The 27,127-nt window shown below is 36.7% G+C and overlaps 1 protein-coding gene and 1 long non-coding RNA gene across 7 annotated transcripts in view; one reads left to right on the top strand and one right to left on the bottom strand.

The window, feature by feature from the left end:
- NPAT (nuclear protein, coactivator of histone transcription) overlaps nt 1-27,127 on the top strand; it is a 62,778-nt gene that overhangs the window by 883 nt on the left and 34,768 nt on the right. For all 6 annotated transcript variants that reach the window (XR_012028584.1, XR_012028582.1, XR_012028583.1 and 3 more), the window contains exons 2-4: nt 20,774-20,892; nt 24,437-24,497; nt 25,838-25,910. Coding sequence is in view for 3 of the 6 variants with exons in the window: in XM_072821838.1 (XP_072677939.1) it covers nt 20,774-20,892; nt 24,437-24,497; nt 25,838-25,910 (253 nt within the window). In the remaining 3 variants the exon portion in view is untranslated. The remainder of the gene's footprint in view (nt 1-20,773; nt 20,893-24,436; nt 24,498-25,837; nt 25,911-27,127) is intronic.
- On the bottom strand, nt 1,573-26,384 carry LOC140630906 (uncharacterized). The gene is made up of 3 exons (XR_012028587.1): nt 26,247-26,384; nt 25,650-25,872; nt 1,573-1,727 (listed from the first exon to the last, which is right to left on the bottom strand). It is a non-coding gene; the product is annotated as an uncharacterized lncRNA (long non-coding RNA).

Below are 27,127 nucleotides of genomic sequence, written 5' to 3'. Positions count from 1 at the left end.
TGTGCCCCCGGGAAGAATTAGAGAGATTCGTGCTGCCCTGGGAAGTTCAGACCCCCAAGCCGGCGGTTTGCAGACCTTGTCGTACGCGACACCCCTGAAAGTACATGGTAAACATCTGTGATGAAACTTCCCGTGGTGTCCGCAGCAATTACTGTCGTTTACCCTACTGTTAGAAAAATCCCATTTGTCTTACTCCGTTTTAAAATACTTAGCCCTGTCCGGAAAACTGGCCTTTGTGCTCAGGGCTTTTGGCGAGCACATTTTGCAGGAAACGAGAGGGTAACGGCTGCACGGCGCCCCCCCCCCCCCCGTTTTTTTTGGAGAAGCGAATGACTTCATTTAATATTTTGTTAATGGCGGGTTCATCTTTTGCTTTATTACAACTGAATTATCAATAGTTCTGTCTTTATTTCTGAGACAAAGCTGGCTGTCTTGTAATTATATTTATTAGGATTATATTCATAAAGTAGACTAATTTAGAGTAGACTCTCACAGTGTTCGAGATGAATATTGGCGTGCTTTATTTTTTCCTCTAGGCATATCGTTTGCTTAAGAATTTGACTTTTAGCGATTTGGTGGTAATCAACTCCAGTTTCAGTAACTAATCTTTAATAGGGTTTCTCACCCTGGCCCTGTTGACATTTGCGGCCAGGTAATTATTATGGGGAGCTGTCCTGTGCATTGTGAGAAGTTCAGCATCCCTAGCATCTATCTATTAGATGCCAATAAGACCCCACTCCCACCCACCCCCCACTTAATGACAGTTTAAAAAAAAAAAAAACAAAAAAAAAAAAAACAAAGTCTCCAGATAGTGCCAGTTTGTTCCCTAGAGGGAAAAATCATTCCCTGTTAAAAACAACTGGTCTTAAAGCAATCTGATTTTCTAACCGAAATAACTCACTTGTATTCTCCACAAACCAGCTGCTCTGCTTGACTCCTACTTTTTTAATAGATAAAAATGCCAAAATTTCCAAATTCATTGTTTCTTATCCTAAAAAATCTTTGTCATTCACATTCCATTTTAATTGCCACCAATCCTATTTACTGTGCCCCTGGTTATGCCTTCTGTGGGACTTCTGTCATTGTTTCTCATATAATCATGCCACTGATATTTACTGTTTAAAAAAAATGCCTGAAGCATTCACACTACACATATTCTAAAAGAAAAAAAAACTGTGCACTTATTAAAATTTCAAGTTATGCAAAAGAATACATGATAGAAAAAAAAGAAAATCTCCCCACACTCATTACTCTTCTAATATATCTTGAAACTCATATCAGCACACAGAGATCTGTAATTCCACAACTGAGAGGCGTAAAATTGTAACTATTTTGTCGTGATTCTTCTTTTGGTACCCCATGCCCATCTTCACGTCTCTTTTTGTTGGCTCCTTTTTTTTTCATAACGTTAAAGAAATTTCGGGTACTTAGTATTAGACACTGCCAAATGCTAAGAATAGACAAGTTCCCCTTAGAGTTCACAAAATAAGGTTCTTTTGCCCTCAGACATGTGTCCCTCCCCCCACATACCCCAAAATATTTAGATCTCACCTCACATTCTATGTCATGCTCTGTGCCACCCTTTTACAAATCAAAGAATGAACTCTTACTTTCCACCTCCCTTTTATTCTTCAACATGCTGACCTGCACCTCACTGCATGTAACCAGCCCTTGTTCTTCAGCTACATCCAGCTGTTGTCCTGCTGTACTTTTTGTTAATATTGTACCTGCCAAAATAAAGGAGAGTTGCTTATTACCCATGGGACACCAGTTCCGTTTTCTCAGCATGTCGTTCGAGGAGCCCTGTGGGGCTGATCCTGTCTGTCTCTCCTGCTTGATCTTAGCTGCTTCTCAATGTCTCCTCTATGCTCTAGGCATACCAAAGTACTTGCAAGTTTCTCCAAATAAAATCCACAATCTCTGAAACCTTTTCTAGCAAGTATAACTATTAATTTCTCCTTAAGTGCTTCAACAGCATTGTACATCACTTCTGTGAAACCCTTAGAGTGTTTTCTCATTGCTCGTGTTTACTTTATTTTTTTTTTTTTTGAAATATACATGACAGAAATATATACAACATTTTAGCCATTTTTAAGTGTACGGTTCTTTGGCATTAAGTACATTCACATCAATCTGTAACCATCATCATCATCTACCAGTAGAACTTTCTCATCTTCCTAAACTGAAACCTTTTTGTCCTCAGCTTTCTTGATCTGGGATTAATAAAATAGGCTCTGAAAGTTCTTGGAAGCCCTCAAAACTGTAAAGATTTGTGTCAGGTGGGGCATTTTTATAAGTGAAAGATCCAGAACTTTTTTTTTTTAGTTTCTAAATAGGTTTGTTCTTTCTGTGTGAGTCAGAATCCATTCAGGAAAACAGAAACCAATCTGAGTATTTAACGTGGGGGGATTTAATGAGGGAATTGGTTACACTGGTGATAGAAAAACTAAGACGACAAAGCAGCTTAAGTGAGCCAACTCAGAGAATAGCAGCAGAAGGAAGCCACTCTGATAATCAGGAAAACTAGGAGATGTGAAGCAGTCCAGGGGCTGGATTCTCTCTCTGGAAGATGGAAGGTAGACTTTTCTGGTGAGGGAGCAGTAATCCCAGAGGAGATTCTACTGAGGCAAAGAGGGAATGGGAGGAAAACAACATGGCTTCTTCCAACTGCCCTCCGGTCTCCCACCAGTGCTTCCCATTGTTTGAACACAGCCAGAAGCCAGCTGACATAGAGCCTAGGAAACACTGCCTGTGTGGGGTCAGGTTTCCTATCACACAGCACGGGAGGGGGGGAAGAGATTTGGAAGCACGCAGAATCAGAATTGACACACCTGAAAGGTTCAGAGCCACTGATCCGATTCACTGTATATTACTAAGACAGTATAAATATTTATAAAACAACTGTGATCATAACATTTCTTTTTGCCTACTGAATACCTGTCATTCAGTCAGATTGTTACTCTGTCATCTGTTATTTATTCAGGTTGTGTTTCTTTTTTGTTTTTTGTTTGTTTGTTTTCATAAAAATATTTCATTGATGCAGTTTACAGCATTTTTGGATCCTTACCCATTCTGTCTTTTCAATTGTATCTCCCACCTGTTCTCCATCATATACGTGTGCTTCCTCCAAACTGGGCACATTTCCCTAACATGCTCTCCATGTGTGCTTTTCATGAGATTTTTTGGGATTTTCCCAACCATCCTTCAAGATTCACTTCTTTGTAACATATATAATTTTCCCCAAGTCTGGGCATACTTTCTCAATCCCCTATTCTCCCATAAAGTCCTATTTGTTTTACTACCTTTGCTTTGTATTACAGTTACTGTGTATGTATCTTCTGGGTCCTTTTCGGTAACTTGTTTATAGACAGAAACTTTGTTATTTGTGGATCTAATAATATAAAGCACTGTAAGTAAAGTCTTCCCAAGAATTGCTTACATTTTTAAATAATCATTAAATTAGTAATTTCTGGAAAGTTGTTAGAATATGTAAAGTAGATATTTTCAGGTAGGGGGATTTAGTATCTCTTACTTTCTTCCTCAGGCACCTCTTTCTTTAGCTTTCTCTCTCCATAAATAGGAAGAAGAAAAGGCAGACTCTTGGTATCTCAGTTCCTAAAATTTGGATTTATCTTCATTTTCTTTTCAAGTTATATTTCTCCTTCAGTCTATTTAACTTGTTACTCATTACAACTTCCACTGAAAAGTAGGCCGAAGACAATATTTTTAAAAGGAAAACTCAGGCATGCTATCTTACCTATTTGTCCAGCTTTGTCAGTAAGTTTACATAAAGGATAGTTCTTTTATGTTAGAGATGTATTTAGGAGTAAAAGGAAATAATGACTGATGGTAATTGAGTAAGTTTTTGTATTATAGTAAGCCATTGTTGCTCACTATTTTGTATTTTCATTGTGACATTTGAGATTTGGAATAATTTATACCTAAAACTTCCTCCTATTATTATTGTTAGTCACATAGTGGTCATCATGGTCATCTGATGGAGGGGTGCCTGGGTGGCGCAGTCGTTAAGCTTCTGCCTTCAGCTCAGGTCGTGATCCTGGGGTCCTGAATTGGGCGCCCTGCTCAACGGGAAGTCTGCATCTCCTTCTACTCTGCCCCTCCCACCAATCATGCTTTCTCTCGCTTTCTTTCTGAAATGAATAAATGAAATGTGTAAGAATAAACTGGGGCACCTGAATGGCTCAGTGGTTGAGCATCTGCCTTTGGCTTAGCGCGTGATCCTGGGGTCCCAGGATCAACTCCTGCATCAGGCTCCTTGCAGGGAATCTGCTTCTCCCTCTGCTATGTCTCTGCCTCTCTCTCTCTCTCTCTGTGTCTCAATAATAAATTTTTTAAAAGTCTTTAAAATCATAACTCCACCATCCAAATCACATTAGTCTAGAATAATTCAGTCCACCTTCAGGACCACTTGGGCTATATGATTTCAGGATGCTGTGGGGATTTGGGTTTTTTTCTTACTCTTCGTGTAACCACCTGTAGATCCTGGAAAAACCATGTAATGTCTTCCGTGCTCAGTTTCCTCCTCTGCAAATTGAGGAAGCCCAAGGTCCATCTCAGGTCTAAATTTGTGATTCTTGGATAAATCTGCTTGCAGGAGGTGCTTGTGAGTAACTCTGGGAGGGTTCCTAGTGCCCTGTAGCCCAGTGAGAGAATCAAGCTCATATACTGAAGGGCCACCTAATGACTTCATGGGCTTTGATGTGGGTAGCTAGGTTTTAATTTTCTCTTAGAGCAACATTCCCTGGGGTAAAGTGTACTTTGCAATGGATTAATAACAACCACATCAGATATTTCGATTGCTAGAGGATATCTCATTTAGAAATCAGGTTTAAGTCATACTGTTTTAATAGCATTTGCTATCAGAACAAAATAAAAGACCCCAAAGGAATGTTTTTACTTGAGGTTTAAATTTATTGGAATGTCAGAAGTACCTAAGAGTTAAGGATCTGTAAATATTTAAAACAAGGTGAAATCACAATACCAAATCTAATCTCTTAAGTTTGAGTAGAAACCAAAAGGAACTAGCAAAATCCCTAGGAACACTGTCAGTATAAACTTAATCCTATGATCATGTCTAATAACTCACATTATAAGAGTTGGGGGAAATGCATCAGTTGTCAGTATAAGCACATAATCAATCTGCACATGAGAAAATGGATCATGTGGAGGATGCCAAAAAGTCTTTTTCCTTCTCTGGTAAACCAGTGATAATGCTACCAGAAACCAGGCTGCAGAAATAATAAGCCATTCTACCTGATTTTCCAGGATTTAGCTACCCACACCCCTTCGTCAGAGCTTTATACATTACTCTAGCTTTCTGTGATTATGGACCAAATATATTAAATCTTTTATTCACCTCTTATTTAATCTTCTGAAGGGCCCAGAAAAGTAGCAATTGCTTACTCTATGATACGATGGGAGAAACCGAGGTCCAAGAGTTTACGTGCGTCCTGTAAACTGCTTTTTCTTCAAATGCCAAAGAACAGTGAAGGAAGATAGTTCCTTGATCATAGATTTTTATTCATTTGTTCATTTATCCATGCATTTATTCTTTTGCCCATTTATTCAGGAACTTGTTCTATTTTTAACATACCCTACTCTAAGGAAAGCTTCATATAAATCCATCCCACCCACCTGTCTTTTTGCTGTATTTATTATATGTATATATTTTATTCATGTATTTACCAGTGATGGATATTTGGGTTTTATAGAACTTATTTAAACTTATAAAATTTTACAGCAGCCTTGCTTATAAGTTTTTATGTAACATGTTTGATTTCATTTGAGTAAATACTGAGATGTAGGATTGCTAAATTAGGTTTAAATGTACTATCTCTAGGCACCTGATTGGCTCAATTTGTAGAGCATGGGACTCTTGATCTTGGGTTCATGGATTCAAGCCCCTCATTGGGTAGAGGCTTACTTAATTTAAAAAAAAAATTTTTTTAATGGATCTACTATCTCGCTATTTGTTTTCTATTTGTCTCATTTCTTTCTTGCTCCTTTTTCCCTACATTCTTTTGGATTCCTTTTAGTATTTCATTTTGTCTCCACTATTGGTTTATTAACTTTAGCTCTTTATTTTTCTAAAAAGTAAAACAAAATGCATCAAGTCTAATCTAAAATAGGAACTCTGTGGATGCCTGGGTGGCTCAGTCGTTTAAGTGTCTGCCTTCAGCTCAGGTCTTGATCTCGGGGTCCTGGGATGGAGCCGCACACGGATTCTCTGCTTAGCGGGAACCTGCCTTTCCCTCTCCTCCTGGCCCTCCCCGTCTTCTTGTGCTCTCTGTCTCAAATAAATTAAATCTTTAGAAACAAATAAATAACAAAATAGGAACTCTAGATTGCCCAAAGTAGGTATGTTTTTAAGAGCAGGGGATAAATATCTTAGATATTGCTATTTTAAGATACGTTGTAACTTTTAAACACTTTATAGAAGTAATCTAGTCTTTTTAACAAAGCCTCTTCTCAAGTGTATACTAAAGTGTAATGTCTTCTGATAAACCGCAAACTATCTGATCTGTGATAATTCCTTGCCTAGGGTAGCTAGCACAAATGACCATATTTCTCTGAGAAAGGTTAATTCTATCACTACCTTCTGTCTAGGGTGGAGTTTCTCAACTTTATTTCATTATTACACCCTTAAGGAATATTTTTAGACTTTTCCCCCCTAATCTCCCACATAATATTTTAATGTCACAAATATATTGTTCATATATTGTATGTACATCTATGATTTATGCATAAAAAGGGTGATGTTCTCTTTATTCCCTTGCCTCTCCTGTACCAGTTTTCATCCCCTTAGGGCTATGTTATTTTTGAGAATTTTTGATCTACAGAAAAGCAAATCCACTTTAAGTAATTTGATTTTACACCACCACCTGTTAGAAGTCTCAAGTGGTTAGGAATACATCTGGGGTGCTTAGTACTTTTGAAACTCTTATGAAAAGAAATTATCTTTAGTTTTAATTTTTAAACATGTAAAAAGCTCCCAACTGCCCCGATGCCAGAGTGATTCCAATGGTTCTTACACATTTTAAATGTCTATATTTGTCAAATCGTAGGAGCTGATCTATTCTAAATAATGTAACTGTCTAAAAGCAAACCATCATAGAAATGATTTCAGCTGACTATAGAATTACAAGGGTTTATATTGGGTTATTTGTGAAAAATAAAAAGTGGGGGGGGGCGGAATAGCAATCTACCTTTGATATAATTTCACATTTGAGGTCATTTCACACCTTCAGTAATGTAGATACTGAAGTAGTATATGAAATAAAAGATTTGTGGTTTCTAAATGTCTTCCCCTACTCAAAAACACAGTTTTTGTGTATTTCGTTTCTCCTTAAGGCATTAGTTAGCAAGCTGTTAGAAAACTGATTCATCAACTATAAGTAGAAAGTGGTGAGTTGATTTCCAGATCCCAGCTAGGCCATTTCCTCTTTTTTTTTTTTTTTTTTAAGATTTATTTATTTATTAAAGAGAGACATAGAGGGAGAAGCAGGCTCTTTGCTGGAGCCTAATTCAGGACTCGATCCCGGGATCATGACCTGAGCCAAAGGTAGCTGCCCAACTGCTGAGCCACCCAGGTGTTCCTAGGGCATTTCCTAAAATGTTTGGGGATGACAATTTTTTTGCCCTTTGCTTTTATAATCTTTATATATAATGGCTTCAGAGACCCTCTCATTAATTTTTTGCCTTGGAGGGCCTAAAGTTACAGTTCCGGGTGAAAAGAATAGAACCATATCATTTTAAAGATGGAAGAGACCTAAATAATTGCTTTAGTAAATACTTGAGTATTATACTAACACTGAGCTAAGTCTACTACAAGGGTAGGTGAAAGGGAATCTATTATCTGATAAAAGGAGTGAGTATGCACATACTGAGAGGATTAAAAAAAAGAGAGTCTCTGAGGAAGTAGTAGTTAACCCTAGACCTGAAGAATGAGTTGGAATTAAGCTAAGAAAATAAGCTACCCAAAGCAACGGGAATGGAGTATACAGTGGTCTTGATATCAGAGCCTTTGTGAATTTGAGGAATTAAAAGACCAGTTAGTCTGGGAGAGAGAGAATGGCATGAGAGAAGGGCTAAAGAAGAAACCAGGATGCAAAACAGGTAGAGCTTCATGTAACATATTAAGAATTTAGGATTACATTTTTTCATTGAATTGTGATTATTCACATACCTACCACAACATATAAAATCCAGTGGCATTCAGTATATTCACAATGTTTTACAAACATCACTATCTTAATTCCAGAACATTTCCATCATCCACAGAAGAAACCCCTGTTAATAGTTACTCCCATTTGCCCCGCTCACCCATCCTCTAACAACCACTAATTTATCTTTGTCTCTGTGGATTTCTGTATTTGGATTTTTCAAGTAAATGGAATTCTATAATTTGTGACCTTTTGTATCTGACTTTTAGAACTTTTGTTTTCAAGATTTGCCAGTTGAAGTAGTTACCTTTCGTGGCTGAATAATGTTCCATTGTGGAGATATTCCACATTTTGACTATTAAGAAAAAATACTATGAACATTCATTTACAAGTCTTGTTTGGATATACTGTTTCAATTCTCTTAGATATATACCTAAGAGTGGATTCACTTGATCATGTGGTAATTCCATGTTTAATGTTTCTGAGAATTTCCCAAGTGATTATCTAGTGATATTTGTACCATTTTACATTCCTACCAACAATGAATGAATTTCCAGTTTCGTCAGTCTTTGCCAGTACTCACTACTATCCTTCTTAATTCTGGCTATCCTAGTGGGTATGAGTTGGTATATTTCATTGTGGTTTTGATTTTATATTTCTCTAATCACTAATGAAGTTGAGCCTCTTCTCATGTGCTTAGTGGTTCTTTATATATTCTGGATTCCAGTTCAGTATCAGATAGATAGCTTGCAGATATTTTCTTCCATTTTGCCCATTGTCTTTTCACTTCCTTCAGAGTATCCTTGAAAGCACAAATGTTTTTAATTTTGATGAAGTTCAGTTTGTCTAATTTTTCTTTGGTTGATGGTTCTTTAGATATCCTAAGAAACCGTTACCTAATCCTACATCAAAAAGATTTATACCTGTGTTCTGTTCTAAGACTTTTGAAGTTTTTGCTCTTATATTTACATCTATGATCCTTTCTTAGTTAATTTTTATATTTGGTATGAGGTGTAACTTCATTTTTTTGGTCCAACTTCATTGTTTTGCATGTGGGTATCCAGTTCTCCCAGCATCAGTTGTTGAAAAGAGTAATATTTCCTCCATTAAGCTGACTTGGCACCGGTTTTGAAAATCAGTTGACCATAAATGTCTGGACTTTTGTGAATTCTGCCTCATTGATCTTTAAGTCTATCCTTATGCTAGTACCACATTACCTTGATTACTATTGCTTTACAGTAAGTTTTGGAGTGGGTAAGGGTAAGTCCACCAACTGTTTCATTTTCAAGATTGTTTTAAATACTCTGGGTCCCTTGTATTTCCCTGTGGATGTTAGGATCAGTTTATTAATTTCTACACAAAGGCAGCTAAGATTTTGATAGGGACTGTGTTGAATCTAAGAGTATTGACTTTGAAAAACATTAACTCTTCTAATCCATGAACAAGAGAGATTTATCTGTCTATTTAGTCTATCTCAGTGATATTTGTAGTTTTTTAGTATAATAATACACTTCTTTTGCTAAACTTATTTCTAAGTATTTTTGTTGCTATTGTAAATGAAATTGTTTTTATTTCTTTCTTGGATTGTTCATTGCAAGTATATAGAAGTGCAGCTGATTTTTGTCTATTCATCTTGTGTCTTGAAGCCTTACTGAAGTCATTAATTGGCGTTAATAATTTTTCTGTGTGTATGTGGAGTCCTTAACATTTTTTATATGTGACAGCATGTCATCTGCAAATGAGGACATTTGATTTTTTTTTTTTTCTCTTTCTGATGTGGATGCGTTTTACTTTAGTTTCTTTCCCAGTTGCCCAAACTAGAACTTCTAGTACAGTGTTAAAGAAATGGCAGGAGCAGGCATGCTCTTGTCCCTGATCTTAGGGACAAAGCTTTGATTCTTTAACCTTTGAGTATTGTGTTAGCTGTGGAAATTTCTTAAGTGCCTTTATCAGGTTGAAGAAATTCCCTTATATTCGTAATATTTTTATTATGAAAAGGTGTTGGATTTTGTCAAGTTGTTTTTCTACATCTGTTAAGATGATAACATGCTTTTGACCTTTATTCTATTAATACAATGTATGAGGTCAACTTTTCTGTTAATAGAATGTATTACACGGATTTGTTTCTGTTTTATTGAACCAGTCTTGCATTTCTGGCACAATTGCACTTGGTCATGGTGTATAACCACTTTTAAAAGTTACTGGACTTAGTTTGCTAGTTATTTTGTTGAGAATTATTACATCTGCTTTTTCACAAGGGATATTGATGTGTAGTTTTCTTGTGATGTCTTCGGTGTTAGTATCAGATTATTACCAAATTACCAAATGAAATGGGCAAGCTTCTCTCCTTTATTTTTTTTAAGAGTCAGTGAAACTTTTTTCAGTATTTGATAGAATTCACCAGTGAGGCCATTTGATCTTAGGCCTTTCTTTATGAAAACAGTCTACTACACTGCAGTCTGTAATTGATTGATTCCGATTTTGTTTCTTCTTGAGTCAGTTTAGTTAATGTCTTTCTAAATACTTGTTTAACCTGGGCTAAATTGTTGGCATACAACTGTTCATAGTATCCCTTGGTAATCCCTTTATAATTATTATTATAATCCCTTTATAATAAAAATATTTTCTACTTTCCTTTTGTTTTCTTCTTTGACCCTTTGGTTATTTAGGAGAGTGTCGTTTAATTTCTACATATTCGTGAATTTCTTACTGATTTCTAATTTCAGTTTATTGTGGTCAGAGTGCATTCTCTCTATAATTTGTCTTATTTTATTGAGACTTTTCATGTCCTAAAGTGTGGTTTATCCTGGAGGATGTTCACGTGCACTTGAGAAGAATTTATATTCTGCTATTGTTGGGTGGACTACATTATAGATGTTGATTAGGTCTCGTTTATTTATAGTGATCAAGCCTTCTGTTACTGAGCTCTCTATTCATTAGCAAAAGTAGGATGTTGAAGTCTGTACCTTTTATTGTTGAATTGTTTAGTTCTTGTTCCACTTGTTAGTTTCAGCTTCATGTTTTTGGGGGCCTTCCTTGCCTGTAACATGCATATATGCTTGTAATTGTTATCTTTTTGATTGATTATTTTATCATTATCTTTGTCTCTACTAACAATATTTGTCTTATTTTGTCTGCTACTGGTATAGCCTCTCCAGCTCTTAGTTACTGTATGAATGGTATATCTTTTTCCATCCTTTTATTTTCAATCTGTTTGTGTCTTTGAATGTAAAATGTGTCTGCTGTCAAGAGCATGTAGTTGGATCATATTTTTCATTCTGTCTGTATCTTTTGATTGTTTAATCCATTACCACTTAATGTAATTACTGGTAAGATGAGGATTTTTGCCTGCCATTCTGTTATTTGTATTCTATATATGTTTTACTTGTTACTCTTCTCTGCCTTTTTTTTTTTTTTACCATTTTAATTCCATTGTTGTTTCCTCTTTATTCCCCTTAATTTTTATTTTAGAGAGCACACAGTTGAGAGAGGGGCAGAGGGAGAGAGAATCCTCAAGCAGCCCCCCTGCTGAGCACAGAGCCCTGTGCCAGGCTCAGTCCCAGGCTCCTGAGATCATGGCTTGAGCTGAAATCAGGAATTGGACTCTAAAACCAATTGAGCTACCCAGGCATCACCCATTGTTGTTTCCTTTTATATTTTTTATTTTTGAGTTATTGTCTTAGTGATTACTTGGAAATTAGAAGTAACTTTTAAAACAATCTTGTTTGGATTAGTACCAACTTAATTTCAATAGTACATAAAAATTTTACTCCTGTATAACTCCATTGTTTTCCCCCTTCATTTTGCTTTTAAGATCATATAAATTAAATCTTTAAAATTATATGGTCACCAACCCAGATTTATACTTACTACTGTATACAGTTGTTACTTAAAGCAGAGGAGAGTTACAAACAAAAACTAATTTATACTGTTTTATATTTACCTGTACAGTTGTCTTTAGTAGTGTTCTTTTATTTTTTTTTTAACATAGATTTGTTTCACTGTCTAGTGGCCTTTCATTTTAGCCTAAAGGACTCCCTTTAATGTTTCTTAAAGGGCAAGTATGATAGCAATTTCTCTGGGCTTTGTTTTTTATTTTTAATCTAAGACTAGCTTAATGTCTCCATTTTGAAGGGGTTTTGCTGGTCTTGCTTGACCTTATTTGTTGTTTTTAGCGCTTTGTGTCATCACCTCCCTGCCTGTGGCCTCCATGGTTTCTAATGAGAAAAAAAAAGCTATTAATCTTAGTGAATATCCCTTGTATGTGATGAGCTGTTTCCTCTCTGCTTTCCAGATTTCTGTCTTTTGATAGTTTGATTATGAGGTATCTAGATATGGATCTGTTTCAGTTTATCTACTTGCAGTTTATAGAGTTCCCTGGATAAATAATAGATTGTGTTTTCTAAAATTTTGATGTTTAATATTTGTGCATCATTTCTTCAAATATTCCCTCTGCATTTTCTTTCTCTCTTCTCCTTCTAAGACTTCAATTATGTTTATATTGGCACAAATGTGGTGTCTCACAGGTCTCGAAGACTTAACTTTTTCTGATACTTTTTGGTTTTGTTCCTTATGTTGGATAATGTCATTTGATCTCTGTCAGGTTCACTAATTCCTTCATCTGCCTCGTCACATCTGCTCTTGAGCTGCCCTCTAGAGACTTTTTCATTTTAGTTATTATATTTTTCTGTTTGTTTTTATTTTTGAGAAAGACAGAGAGATCACAAGCAGAGGGGAAGCACAGAAAGAGAAGCAGACTTCCCTCTGAGCAGGGAGCCTGACTCGGCACTCGATCCAGGATCCTGGGATCATGACCCGAGCCAAAGGCAGCCGCTTAACCAACTGAGCCATCTAGGAACCCAGTTACTATACTTTTCAACTCTGGAATTTCTGCCCTTTTTTTTTTTTTTTTTTTTTTTTGTATAATTTCTTATTTCTTTTTGATGAAACATTGCTCTCATAATTTTTTTTTTTTTTTTTAGATAGGATTAGTTTTCTTCTCTGAACTTCTTTAAAATAGCTGATTTTTGGGACACCCAGGTGACACAATCAGTTAAGCATCCAACTCTTGGTTTTGGCTCTTGAGATCAAGCCCTGCATCAGGCTCTGCATTCAGTGTAGAGTCTGCTAAAGTTTCTCTCTCTCTGTCCTTCTGCCCCTCCTCCCTCATTCACACACTCTCTCACACACTTGCTTTCAAATAAATTTTATAAAAAATAAAATAGCTATTTTTTTAAAGTTTTAACTCTAGTGTCTTGGCTTCCTTGGGAATGATTTCTTATTGGCCGCTTTTATTTCCCTTTGTATATGGGACATACTTCATGTTTCTCTGCATTTCTCATAAATTTTTGTTGAAAATAGGACATTTTAAATAATATAACATGACAACTCATAATCAGATTCTCCTGCCTCCCTCATATTTGTTACGGCTCTTTCTTGTTGTTTCAGCAGTTCTGGAACTAATTCTGTAAAGTCTTTTTGACTTTATGTAAAGTCTTTTTGACTTTTTTTTTTTTTAGTTTATATCCTATGACTGAATGTTAATTTTTTTTTCTTTTTTTAATGCTTGGAGTCTGTAAGTCTCTAATTGTTTGCCAAGGGATTGTGTGTATGTTGCGGCATGCTTCAACATTCAGCTAAGCAGTTGGCAACTCTGCCTTAGCCTTTACTTCCCACTTAACTCAGAGCCTTACTGGTAAACCAGAGGTGAGGGCTTAGGGCCTTATCAGATCACTTCTGAGTGTGTGTGCTGCCCTACACTTGCACAAGTCCTTCTAAAATCCCAGAAATCTATCCTAGCATTTCAGAGCCTGCTATGGACTGCTCCTACCCCAGCTTTTGTCTCTGTATTTTATCTTCTTTAGCTTGTTTGTCACATTCTTCATCAGAGGCAACTGTAGTATTAAGCAATTCCTGCTGATAGTTTTTTGGGTTTTTTTTTTTTTCTATATTTTTTTATTGGACTTCAAATTGTCAACATATAGTATAATACCCAGTGCTCATCCTGTCAGGTGCCCTCCCTCAGTGCCCGTCACCAAGTCACCCCATCCTCCACACACCTCCCCTTCCACTACCCCTTGTTTGTTTCCCCTTGTTTGTTTCCCAGAGTTAGGAGTCTCTTGTGTTCTGTCACACTCTCTGATATTTCCCACTCATTTTCTCTCCTTTCCCCTTTAATCCCTTTCACTATTTTTTTATATTCCCCGTATGAATGAGACCATATAATGTTTGTCCTTCTTGGATTGACTTCACTCAGCATAATATCCTCCAGTTCCATCCACGTTGAAGCAAATGGTGGGTATTCGTTGTTTCTAATGCCTGAGTAATACTCCATTGTATATATAGACCACATCTTCTTTACCCATTTTTCAATGGACACTGAGGATCCTTCCACAGTTTTGGCTATTATGGACATTCCTGCTATAAAGATTGGGGTGCAGGTGTCTCGGTCTTTCATCTTTCATCTTTTGCATCTGTATCTTTGGGATAAATCCCCAGCAGTTCAATTACTGGGTGGTAGGGTAGCTCTATTTTTAACTCTTTGAGGAACCTCCACAGTTTTCCAGAGTGGCTGCACCAGTTCACATTCCCACCAAGAATGCAAGAGGGTTCCCCTTTCTTCACATCCTCCCAACATTTGTTGTTTCCCGTCTTGTTAATTTTCACCATTCTCACTGGTGTGAAGTGGTATCTCATTGTGGTTTTGATTTGTATTTCCCTGATGGCAAGCGATGTGGAGCATTTTCTCATGTGCTTGTTGGCCATGTATATGTCTTCTTTGGTGAAATTTCTGTTCATGTCTTTTGCCCATTTCATGATTGGATAGTTTGTTTCTTTGCTGTTGAGTTTCATAAGTACTTTATAGATCTTGAATACTAGCCCTTTATTTGAAAGGTCATTTGCAAATATCTACTTCCATTCTGTAGGTTGTCTTTTAGTTTTGTTGACTGTTTCTTTTGCTGTGCAAAAGCTTCTTATCTTGATGAAGTCCCAATAGTTCATTTTTGCTTTTGTTTCCCTTGCCTACATAGATGTATCTTGCAAGAAGTTACTGTGGCCAAGTTCAAAAAGGGTATTGCCTGTGTTCTCTAGGATTTTGGTGCATTCTTGTCTCACTTTTTTTTTTTTTTTTTTTTGGTCTCACATTTAGATCTTTCATCCATTTTGAGTTTATCATTGTACATGGTGTAAGAGAATGGTCGTTTCATTCTTCTGCATGTGGCTGTCCAATTTTCCCAGCACCATTTATTAAATAGACTGTCCTTTTTCCAGTGGATAGTCTTTCCTGCTTTGTCGAATATTAGTTGCCCCCATATTAGTTGAGGGCACATTTCTGGGTTTTCTATTCTGTTCCATTTATCTGTGTCTGTTTTTGTGCCATACCATACTGTCTTGATGATCACAGTTTTGTTGTACAGCTTGAAATCCGCCATTGTGATGCCCTCCGCTCTGGTTTTCTTTTTTAGTATTCCCCTGGCTATTCAGGGTCTTTTCTGATTCCACACAAATCTTAAGATGATTTGTTCCAACTCTCTGAAGAAAGTCCATGGTATTTTCATAGGGATCGCATTGAATGTGTAAATTGCCCTGGGTAGCATTGACATTTTCAAAATATTAATTCTTCAATCCATGAACATGGAATATTTTTCCATCTCTTTGTGTCTTCCTCAATTTCTTTCAGAAGTGTTCTGTAGTTTTTAGGGTATAGATCCTTTACCTCTTTGGTTAGGTTTATTCCTAGGTATCTTATGCTTTTGGGAGCAATTGTAAATGGGATTGACTCCTTAATTTCTTTCTTCAGTCTCATTGTTAATGTATAGAAATGCCACTGATTTCTGGGCATTGATTTTGTATCCTGCCACACTGCTGAATTGCTGTATGAGTTCTAGCAATCTTGGGGTGGAGTCTTTTGGGTTTTCTAGGTGCAGTATCATGTCATCTGCAAAGAGGGAGAGTTTGACATCTTCTTTGCCAATTTGAATGCTTTTATGTCTTTTTGTTGCCTGATTGCTGAGGGTAGGACTCCTAGTACTATGTTAAATAGCAGTGGTGAGAGCAGACATCCCTGTCTTGTTCTTGATCTTAGGGGAAAGGCTCCCAGTGTTTCCCCATTGAGAATGATATTTGCTGTGGGCTTATTGTAGATGGCTTTTAAGATGCTGAGGAATGTTCCCTCTATCCCTACACTCTGAAGTTTTGATCAGGAATGGATGCTGTATTCTGTCAAATGCTTTCTCTGCATCTGTTGAGAGGATAATATGGTTCTTGTTTTTTCTCTTGTTGATTGTTTTATGAGTGTTGAACCAGCCTTGCATCCCAGGGATAAATCCCACTTGGTCATGGTGAATAATCTTCTTAATGTCCTGTTGGATCCTATTGGCTAGTATCTCGTTGAGAATTTTTGCATCTGTGTTCATCAGGGATATTGGTCTATAATTCTCTTTTTTGGTGGGGTCTTTGGTTTTGGAATTAAGGTGATGTGGCCTATAAAACAAGTTTGGGAGTATTCTGTCCCTTTATCTTTCGGAACAGCTTTAGTACAATAAGTATTGTTTCTTCCTTAAGAGTTTGATAGAATTCCCCTTGGAAACCATTTGGACTGGACTTTTTTGTCTTGGGCAGTTTTTGGTGACTGCTTCAATTTCCTCCCTGGTTATTGGCCTGTTCAGGTTTTCTATTTCTTCCTGTTCCAGTTTTGGTAGTTTGCAGTTTTCCAGAAATGCGTCCATTTCTTCTAGATTGCCTAATTTAGTGGTGTATAGCTGCTCATAATACGTTTTTAAAATCATTTGTATTTCCTTAGTATTGGTTGTGATCTCTCCTTTTCCATTTGTGATTTTATTAATTAGAATCTTTTTTGTTTTTAATAAGGCTGTCTAAGGGTTTATCTACTTTATTAATTCTTTTAAGGAACTGACTCCTGGTTTTGTTGATCTGTTCTACAGTTCTTCTGGTCTCTATTTCATTGAGTTCTGCTCGAATCTTTATTAACTCTCTTTTGCTTGGTGTAGGTTTTATTTACTGTTCTTTCTCCAATTCCTGTAGGTGCAAGGTTAGCTTGTGTATTTGAGGGGTTTTTTCCAAATTTTTAAGAGAAGCTTGTATTGCAATGTATTTCCCTCTTAGGACTGCTTTTGCTGTATCCCAAAGATTTTTAACAGTTGTATCTTCATTTTCATTAGTTTCCATGAATCTTTTTTTTTTCCATGAATGTTTTTAATTCTTCTCTAATTTCCTGGTTGAGCCTTTCATCTTTTAGCACGATGCTCTTTAACCTCTATGTGTTTTAGTTTCTTCCAAATTTCTTCTTGTGATTGAGTTCAAGTTTCAAAGCATTATGGTCTGAACATATATAGGGGACAATCCCAGTCTTTTGGTATCAGTTGAGACCTGATTTGTGACTATTCGCAATATGAATGTGGTCTATTCTGGAGAAAGTTCCATGTGCACTTGAAAAGAATGTGTATTCAGTTGCGTTCGGATGTCAAGTTCTATATATATCTGTGAAATCCATCTGGTCCAGTGTATCATTTAAAGCTCTTGTTTCTTTGGTGATGTTGTGCTTAGAAGATCTGTCATTTGCAGAGAGTGCCGTGTCGAAGTCTCCTATTATTAGTGTATTATTATCTAAGTATGTCTTTATTAAAAAAGAAAAGTATGTCTTTATTTTGGTTATTAACTGATTGATATGCTTGGCACCTCCCACATTAGGGGCATAAATATTCATGATTGTTAGGTTTTCATGTTGGGTGTACCCTTCAAGTATGATCTAGTGTCCCTCTTCATCTCTTACTCTATATTCTTTGGGATGAGCTTTAATTTATCTGATATAAGTTCTGCTACCCCAACTTTCTTTTGAGGACTATTTGAATGGTAAATGGTTCTCCAACCTTTCATTTTCAGGCTGTAAGTGTCCTTAGGTCTAAAATGAGTCTCTTGTAGACAGCATAGGTGGATCTTGCTTTTTTATCCAGTCCAAAACTCTGCGTCTTTCATGGGATCATTTAGCCCACTCAAGTTCAGAGTTACTGTTGAAAGATAAGAATTTAGTGTCATCATAATACCTATTCAGTCCCTGTTCTTGATTATTTCTTTGGGCTTCCTCTTTCTTTTACAGGATCCCCCTTAATATTTCTTGCAGAGCTGGTTTGGTGGTCACATATTCTTTCAGTTTCTGCCTATCTTGAAAGCTCTTTATCTTTCCTTCTATTTTGAATGAGAGCCTTGCTGGATAAAGTATTCTTGGCTGCATGTTCTTCTCATTTAGGACCCTGAATATATCCTGCCAGCCCTTTCTGGCCTGCCAGGTCTCTGTGGAGAGGTCTGCTGTTAATCTAATAGTTCTCCCCATAGAAGTTAGGGATCTCTTGTCTCTTGCTGCTTTAAGGATTTTCTCTTTATCTTTGGAATTTGCAAGTTTCACTATTAAATGTTGAGGTGTTTAATGATTTTTATTGATTGGGGGGGGGTATCTATCTCCTGGATCTGAATGCCTGTTTCCATCCCCAAATTAGGGAAGTTCTCAGCTATGATGTGTTCAAATATGTTTTCTGGTCCTCTGTCCCTTTCGGCGTCCTCTGGAACCCCAATTAAACGTAGATTTTTCCTTCTGAGGCTATCATTTATTTCCCTTAACCTTTCCTCGTCGTTGTCTTTTTCGCTTTTTTCCTCAGTTTCCTTCCTTGCCATCACCTTGTCTTCTGTGTCACTCACTCTTTCTTCTACGTCATTAGCCCTCGTTGTTGGGACCTCCAGTTTGGATTGCATCTCATTTAATTGATTTTTAATTTTGGCCTGATTAGATCTAAATTCTGCAGTCATGAAGTCTCTTGAATCCTTTATGCTTTTTTCCAGAAGCACCAGTAGATTTATAATTGTGCTTCTGAATTGGCTTTCTGACATTGAATTGCAATCCAAATTCTGTAACTCTGGTAGAGAGTAGTATTTCTGATTCATTCTTTTGTGGTGAGTCCTTTATAGTCATTTTGCTCAGTGCAGAGTAGTGTATGAGTGGGCTGCGTCAAGAATATCAACCACGGCCTAAGTAAATTTCACCCTAGATGATTCTTGTTAGAAGTGAAAACCCTTCTCTCTGTAGTGTTCCAGCTGTTCTCTCTCTTTAAATCTCAGGTCAAATTTGTAGGTTTTCAGGATGGTTTGAAAGTTATCTGGGTAAGTTGGTGGGGCCAGGTGAGTTGAGGACCCTACTCCTCCACCATCTTGCCTGCCTGCTGATAGTTTTAAGCAGACATCTTAAAGGAACAGGTTCTGTGCACTGGGTGAATTTTGATTCAATTCAAAGTCAAGCCATACAAGTGGAGGTTTCCAGGAAATTTTCACACAAATCAAATTCCAGCCCTCTCTGACCCCTCCATTCGCTGCTAGGCTGTATGAAAATCAACAGCCTGTAATCACATTTAAAACAAGTATACCACTCAGCTGGGGAGATGAGCATGAGAGTAGAGCAAGTTAAAATGCCACACTTTTCATTATTATGGATATTCTTCTTTTTTTCTTAAATACTCCCAAAACTTTGATTTTCAGAGCCCTGAAAAAGGTTTTTTTGTTTTTAATAATTTGTGCTAGTGTTCTCGTTGCTTTTATAAGGAGAGGATTTTTGGAGGTCCTTATATTGTCATTCCAGCTGAAGCTGCTCAGAATTTAGAAGTTTAAACTGAGTACTATGGGAAATGATTGAAGGACTTTACACAAGGAAGTAATTTCACCATATCTGATCCATTGTCAAGGCAAGTGTGGTGCCTTACAGATGAAGCACTGAGTCCCAGATGATATGTGATTCCTGCCCCCCTCCCCCCAATTCACAATGCAGATTTAACCGAATAGAAGAACCTGGTCTCCCAAAATCCCATCCAATGTACTTTCTATACGATCCTGCTGTTTTTAGTGGTGTGTTTAGGTAATCCCCAATAACACTAAGGAACAGAAGAAGGATAAGTTGCTACTTGAGACAGATGGAGAATTCAGGTGTATGCAGGTACCAAGCACTGATCAGTAAAATTGCTCCCTAAGTGTCCATTAGATGTAAATGCTACAGCTGTCAGTGAAAGTGTTTTGATCCCAAATGACATAAATTTAAAAATCAAAGGAGAACCCTTCTTTCCTTTAAAGCAGGTCTTCTGTTCATTTTTCTGTTAAACTGTTAAGCAATTAAGTGAAATGTACAAGTAAATAGCAACATTGGGAGAATGTGGGTTTTTTATAATCCATTAAGTTACTTTGTACCATCTGCCAGCCTGGTCAGTATGGAGGATATGGATTAGAAAAACATTTGTCATTTCTTTATTCATTCTCCAGTTATGTGTCAATACTTATTCCTTTGTGAGCATTACTGTGCATTCATTGTACTTCATCAATTTGTTTCTAGTTTAGCTAGAGTATCTTCCATCAAACCACCATCTATTCTGAGACTACTTTGTACTGCAGCATAAACCAGTGGTTGTGGGCAAGGCTGCAGAAGTACAGCATGTTGTACCTGAGGTTCCATATATGACAGGAAACTGCATTTCTACAGCATTTTGGAGAAAGTACAGAAGTTACTGAAATTACCTAACCTTCTGTTTTTCATTTAGGTTATTTACAACAGGAAAACCTCACTTCTACCTGCCAGACTTTTATTTTGGAAAGTTCAAATTTAAAAGAATATGCAGAACACTGTACAGATGAAGGTTTTATCCCAGCCTGCTTACTGGTGAGTGACTTGTTCCTTATGAGAAGTAGTTCCTCATTGACCAACATGAGAGACCATCAACAGCAGTCTTAACATCCGCTCATTAGCAGCATCAAAATTGGTAGAGATTTGATAATATCCATGCATGACTGGAAAGACCTAAAAACGACCAGCTCTTCTTTTCACACATTTATGCCCAAGCTGGCAACTTTGCTTCTAAGAATCAGTTTCAAAATGACAGTGATTTCTAATTAGTTTCACTGCTGTTTGTTTTAGGGCTCACTTGTTTTCTGCCTGCTATGAACTAAATATTTGCATCCCTCCAAAATTCATGTTGAAACCCTGACCACCAGTGTGATGGTATTTATAGGTAGAGACTTGGGAATTAATTAGGTTTAGATTAGGTCATGAGGTTGGGCTCCTTGTGATATGATTATTGCCTTTACAAGAAGTGGAAGAGAGAGAGTTTTCTCCTTGAAGAGGCACAGAGGAGATGCCATGTGAGCAAACAGCAAGAATGGAAATGTCTAGAAGCCAGGAAGTTGGCCCTCACCAGTAACTAAATCGGCTAGTACCATGATCTGGGACTCCCCAGCCTTCAGAGTAAGAAATGTCTATTATTAAGCCACCTGTTCTGTAGTATCTTACAGCAATCCATTTTTTCCTATATCTGGTTGCTTACTTCAGAGAAATGTAAAACAGGTGTTTTGTTATCCTGTCACCTCTTTTTAGAATATCAGTAGACCAACAGAGTATCATCTGGAATATAATGGAGATAGTTAGGGGTCATGTTATTTGATATATTATTTTGCTAGTTTATTTTGAACATGTCTCCCTAGATTCATTTCAGCTGTTGTAGACAACATGCTTATCTGTGGAGGAAACTTGAAAAAAACCTACAAATCTATAAAACCTACACGTGGAGAATATCAAACATACTACATTCATTTAAGTTGTCATTTCTCCCCATTTTGGATCTATATATCCATTACAGTCAAAGTCCCCATAAGCATTTTTGTAGATAGCAACAAGGTGAACTCTAAATTTTATATGGAGAAGCAAAGGAACTAGGATAGCCCAAATAGTTCCAAAAAAGGGTATGTTGGAAGACTCACATTACTTGATTATAAGACTTACAACCTCTAGTAATCAAGATTGAGTGGCATTAGGGGAACGTAGACACTTAGATCACTGGAACAGAATAGAGCCCAGTGCAGACCCACACAAGACCCACATAAAACTGATTTTGACAAAAGTGAAAAGGCAGTTCAGTGGAGAAAGGGTAATTTTATCAACAAATGGAGATAGAAGAATTAGACTTCCAAATTTAAAAAAAATCCTCTACACATACCTCGTACGGAGACTAACCAAAATATATAATAGACCAAATGTGCAATGCAGAACTATAAGACTTTTTAAGAGAAAACACAAAATTTGTGTAAGCTTGGGTTTGATGATGAGTTTTAGATGTGATACCAAAAGCACTGACAATAAAAGGAAAAATTGGTAAACTTTGTAGCAATTAAAAATTTTGCTCTGCAGTAGACTTCAAAGAATTACAAGCCATAGGCTGGAAGAAAATGTTTATATTATCACATATGTGATAAAGGATTTGTACTCAGAGTACCTTGTAAAAAAAACTATTGAATTTTTTTTTAATAGGCAAGGATCTGGGATCCCTGGGTGGCTCAGCGGTTTGGCGCCTGCCTTTGGCCCAGGGCGCGATCCTGGAGATCCGGGATCGAATCCCACGTCAGGCTCCCGGTGCATGGAGCCTGCTTCTCCCTCTGCCTGTGTCTCTGCCTCTCTCTCTCACTGTGTGCCTATCATGAATAAATAAAAATTAAAAAAAAAAAAAATAGGCAAGGATCTGAAGACAGCAATAACCTTATGAAAAAAATGCTTAAAATCATTAGTCATTGGAAAAATGTAAATTAATACTCTAAGGAGATACCAGTATATACCTATTAGATTAACTAATGTAAACAATTTAAAACTGTCAGAACCTTAGCAGTAAGAATGCAAAGCAGCAGGAACTCACATTCATTGCTGATGAGAATGTAAAATCATACAACCACTTTGAAAAAACAGATTGACAATTGTTTATAAAATTAAACCTTCATTCCCCATGTGACCCAGTACTCATACACCCAGATATTTACCCAAGTGAATTGAAAAACATGTTCACACAAAAACCTGCACACTGATGTTTATCTGTGATGGTCAAAAACTGAACAGCATAAATGAATCTTAAATAAATTTCTCAGTTCTTCTAAATTAGCCATTCTCAACAAATAAGTAAAAGGTATTGTAGATAATGGGAGCCAGGTTTCTCTGGGAGAAAGAAGACATAAATAAGCATGAGAATGAAACCTGTGGCAGTGGTTTATAGCCGGAGATACCACTCTGAAGCCATATTTAGTATCGGTACAAATCTATACAGAGACATAGGTATGTTTGTATATGTGGATTAGCATGTCTGTGTGATTGTGTGGCTCTTTCTGCTGTGAGAGCCCAGCCGTGGTGGTACCCCAGTAGCTACATGCACGCTCAGCCCCCCGTATCTTCTCTCAGTTCTGGAGGCTGGGAAGTCCAAGATCAATTACCCTGATTCAGTTCCTGGTAACAGCATTCTTCCTGGCTTAATAGATGGCCACTTTCTCATTGTGTCCTGACATGAATTTTGGGGGATGCAATACTAGCCATCATTAATTATTAGCTACTAGAAATAAAGCATGGTATGATGACCAAGGTAGTATTAAGCAAATCCCCAAATTTCTCAGACTTAGTAAAGACTGAAGAGCAAAGTAGAAATCTTCGGGACAGAAAGGGCCACTGATCACCTGTCCTATGTTAGATGTTGTCTTAGACATGTTTCATGTATCTTTACTCAATCTTCACAACAAATGACTATGAATTGAGATTAAGTCCACTTTTACATATGAAAGTAAGCCTTCCAAATTCTAGATATGTCACACATATAATAGTTTTGAACTTGAAGCCAGAACTGTCTGTTCTAAAAACCCATCCTCCTCGTTCTGTTAATGACCTCAATCTTGAGGTAATAAAAACCTGCACTTCAGTAATGAACGTGTGAGAGGTTGGGAGTGAAAATAGGACAGTGCTGATCCTTGAGAAGGCTCTCTCTTATGTACAGTGTTTTTTCACTTTGTTTTTTGGCAAGTTCACATGGCTTTCAGGATAGAAAAGGCAAATTAGGAATGGGTCCTTATTGTTTTCATAGAGTTGGGTGACTAAAACTAAACAAACAAACAAACAAAAGAATTAGGTGACTGGATCCCTACCTCACAGCTGAAAACTGCTTTTCTGCCTTTGGACTATTTTAGCTAGAGAAACATAGTCACAGTGTCTTATTCAAACAGGCAAGATTCTTGACTTAGAGATTTGGTGCAACCCCTAACTTAAGTGACTTTTCATTTTTGATGACCTGTTCTTCATCAGAAAATCCAGATCTTTTATAACTTTCTATAGTGAAATATTTCACGGTGGGAAATTATTGGTAGTTTTGCACAATTTTTGTAATGCTTGATCTTTTTCTTTTCAGTCCTTGTTTGGAAAAAACTTGACAACAATTTTGAATGAATATGTAGCTATGAAAGCAAAAGGTAAGAATTCAGGGTCAGGGATTCTTTTCTGTTTTATACAGCATTTATCCAATTGTTTTAATTAGAAATAATTTGTAAAGATGCCTCTTAAAAGCCAAAAGAACACTTGTCTCTTATTTCCCAGTAAAACATATCTCAGCATATCTAATTACTTTACATTTATATTGATAAATGGCAAAAATCTGAATGCTAGTGAATATAACAAAATAATTTTCTTAAAAAATAATTCATACTCTAGGTATAAACTAGGTCTAAACTGATAAATAGGCATTACCATGTATTCTAGAATTTCAAGCCAATATTTTAAGTTCTTGGTAGTCTAAATCTCAACACAGGAACCAGTCATAAAATTCTGGTTTATATTAACTAGAATATAAAGTAATACTTGCCTAAGTTAATATTTTAGAGGGGGAATTAAAATTGTTTCCTTCATTCTCTAATATTCTATCAGAAAACTGAGAATTAGAGAAGCCAAATAACCTCCAAGATCACAGCACTAGAAACCATAGAAAATAGGACAGTGCTGATCCTTGAGAAGGATTCTTGCAGGAATATTTAGAGTGTAAATAACTTCAGAAACAATATGCTATTGCAATATAAAGGTTTAATCCCATCTTGATGTTGGGTAGCTTTCTCTGGTTAAGGGTTTTTTATTAAGTATATGGTAAAGATTTTAAATATCCTAGAAGTGTCCCATCACTCTGGGCTTGTAGAGCACATTCTAAAAAAATTTGAGTCCTCGGGTATTTTACCTGTAATTTTAATAACTGGTAGGGCTTCTGTTAAGGGATTGCTGAGCAATTGCACTGATTTGGACATAAAAATAGTGGTTGTAGAAAAATAATTTCCGTGTAGACTCAGAGAAGTTTGCATAACCTTTATGATGTTATAAGCCAGATTATTTTAATTAACTTTCAAATGTCCTATGATCTCAAATAAAATAGATTTAAAATAGTTTGTCTTTTGTTAGGGGGCCTGATTCAGTTAGTGGAGCTTGTGACTTGATTTCAGGAATTGCATCTTTAAAAACCTTTTTTTAAAAAATAAAACAGTTTGTCTTTCTTTAACACAAAGAAGATAGAAAATTGATCTATAAAAGTTTCAGATCCTTTATAGATGTCCATTTCCCCTCATATTATATCTGATACTCACTGGCTTAAGAAGACCGTCTCATTTATATTTTTTGCAGGTCATTTTACACAATAGGCTTATTTCCTAGTTTCTTACATATGTCAACATCTGAGAGAAAAGTTTATTTTCCTCATTGATTTTGTGTCCGAATTCAATGATGCATTTTCTTCAACAGTATTTATTAAGAAACTTTTCCTCTTATGATCTAGAAACGTCAAATGATGTCCCAGCAATTATGTCATCTCTGTGGAAGAAGTTAGACCACACACTTTCTCAGATCAGGTAATAAAAAGCCTGTATAGTAAGCTTATCAGAACATGCATGATGATTTTGGAATGCAAACACATATAGGAAGCTCTTTAGGTTTAAATCTTATGACCCAAACAGTGCATTTCTATGATACTGATCTAATTTTAAGTTTACTCTAGAGATTATTGATACTTGTTTACTTTTGATTAGAATAATTGGCATTAAATGCATACTTCAATAAAGTGTTTAGAAATAAGGAAATTGAGATTTACATAAGTTAAATGACATTCCCAAGTTCCCGTAGCAATTTAGAGGTAGATCTCTGGCTAGAATACAAAATTAATGCCAATCTTGTGTGAATTTCCTTACATAGTTGCATCTTCATTACTCATACAAAGAATTGATGAATTCATCCCTCATTGGTTCTTCCCCAATAAAGAAACAGGCTTGAATAATAATGCTACTTCTGGAATCTTCTAATTTTAGAATTTCCTCATGGTAGCAACGTCAACCTTTTACATAGGTCATGGCCTTGGAATGCCAAGGCATTCCTTTTGGCACCCTTAGAAGGATGTCAGCCTTCTTGGTATTAGTTATATCTCTCATTTAACTTTAGAGTCTAGTATGAAAACTGGAGTTCTTACCCTTCACCTCAGAGCTACAGATAAATACCCAACATAAATTCAACAGGGATTTGGGGTCCCTAGGTGGCTCAGTCAATTGAACATTGGTCTCTCGGTTTCAGCTCAGAGCATGATCTCAAGGTTGTGAGATCTAGCCCCATGTTGGGACTCTGCACTCAGCAGGGAATCTGCTTGGGATTCTTTCTCTCCTCCCTCTCGCTTGGCCCTTCCCATTCCTGCTCCCTCTCTCTATAAAATAAATAAATCTTAAAAAAAAAAAAAAAATCAGGGGCTCCATTTCTTTCCTCAGTTTAAACTGCTGAAATGGTTCCAAATGCTTGCTATCTAACTCGGTACCATATCCTATTTCATAGTCTCACCTTTTTTCCCCTTTCTTGACTCATTCCTTCCTTTTCAAATAATTTTCAAAGACATTCACAATTTGGGGTGCCTTGGTGGCTCAGTCAGTTAAGCATCCAACTCTCAATTTCTGCTGAGGTCCTGATCTCAAGGTTGTGGGATCGAGCCCTGAATTGGGCTCTCCCCTCAGCAGGGAGAATGCTTGAGATTCTCTCTTTCTGCCCTCCCTCTGTTCACACACTCGCTCTCTCTAAATAAATAAATAAA

Source organism: Canis lupus, chromosome 3, assembly GCF_048164855.1.
Source record: "Canis lupus baileyi chromosome 3, mCanLup2.hap1, whole genome shotgun sequence".
NCBI lineage: Eukaryota > Metazoa > Chordata > Mammalia > Carnivora > Canidae > Canis > Canis lupus.
Note: the sequence above shows the minus strand (reverse complement) of the source record. Positions and strands in the feature narration are given on the sequence as shown.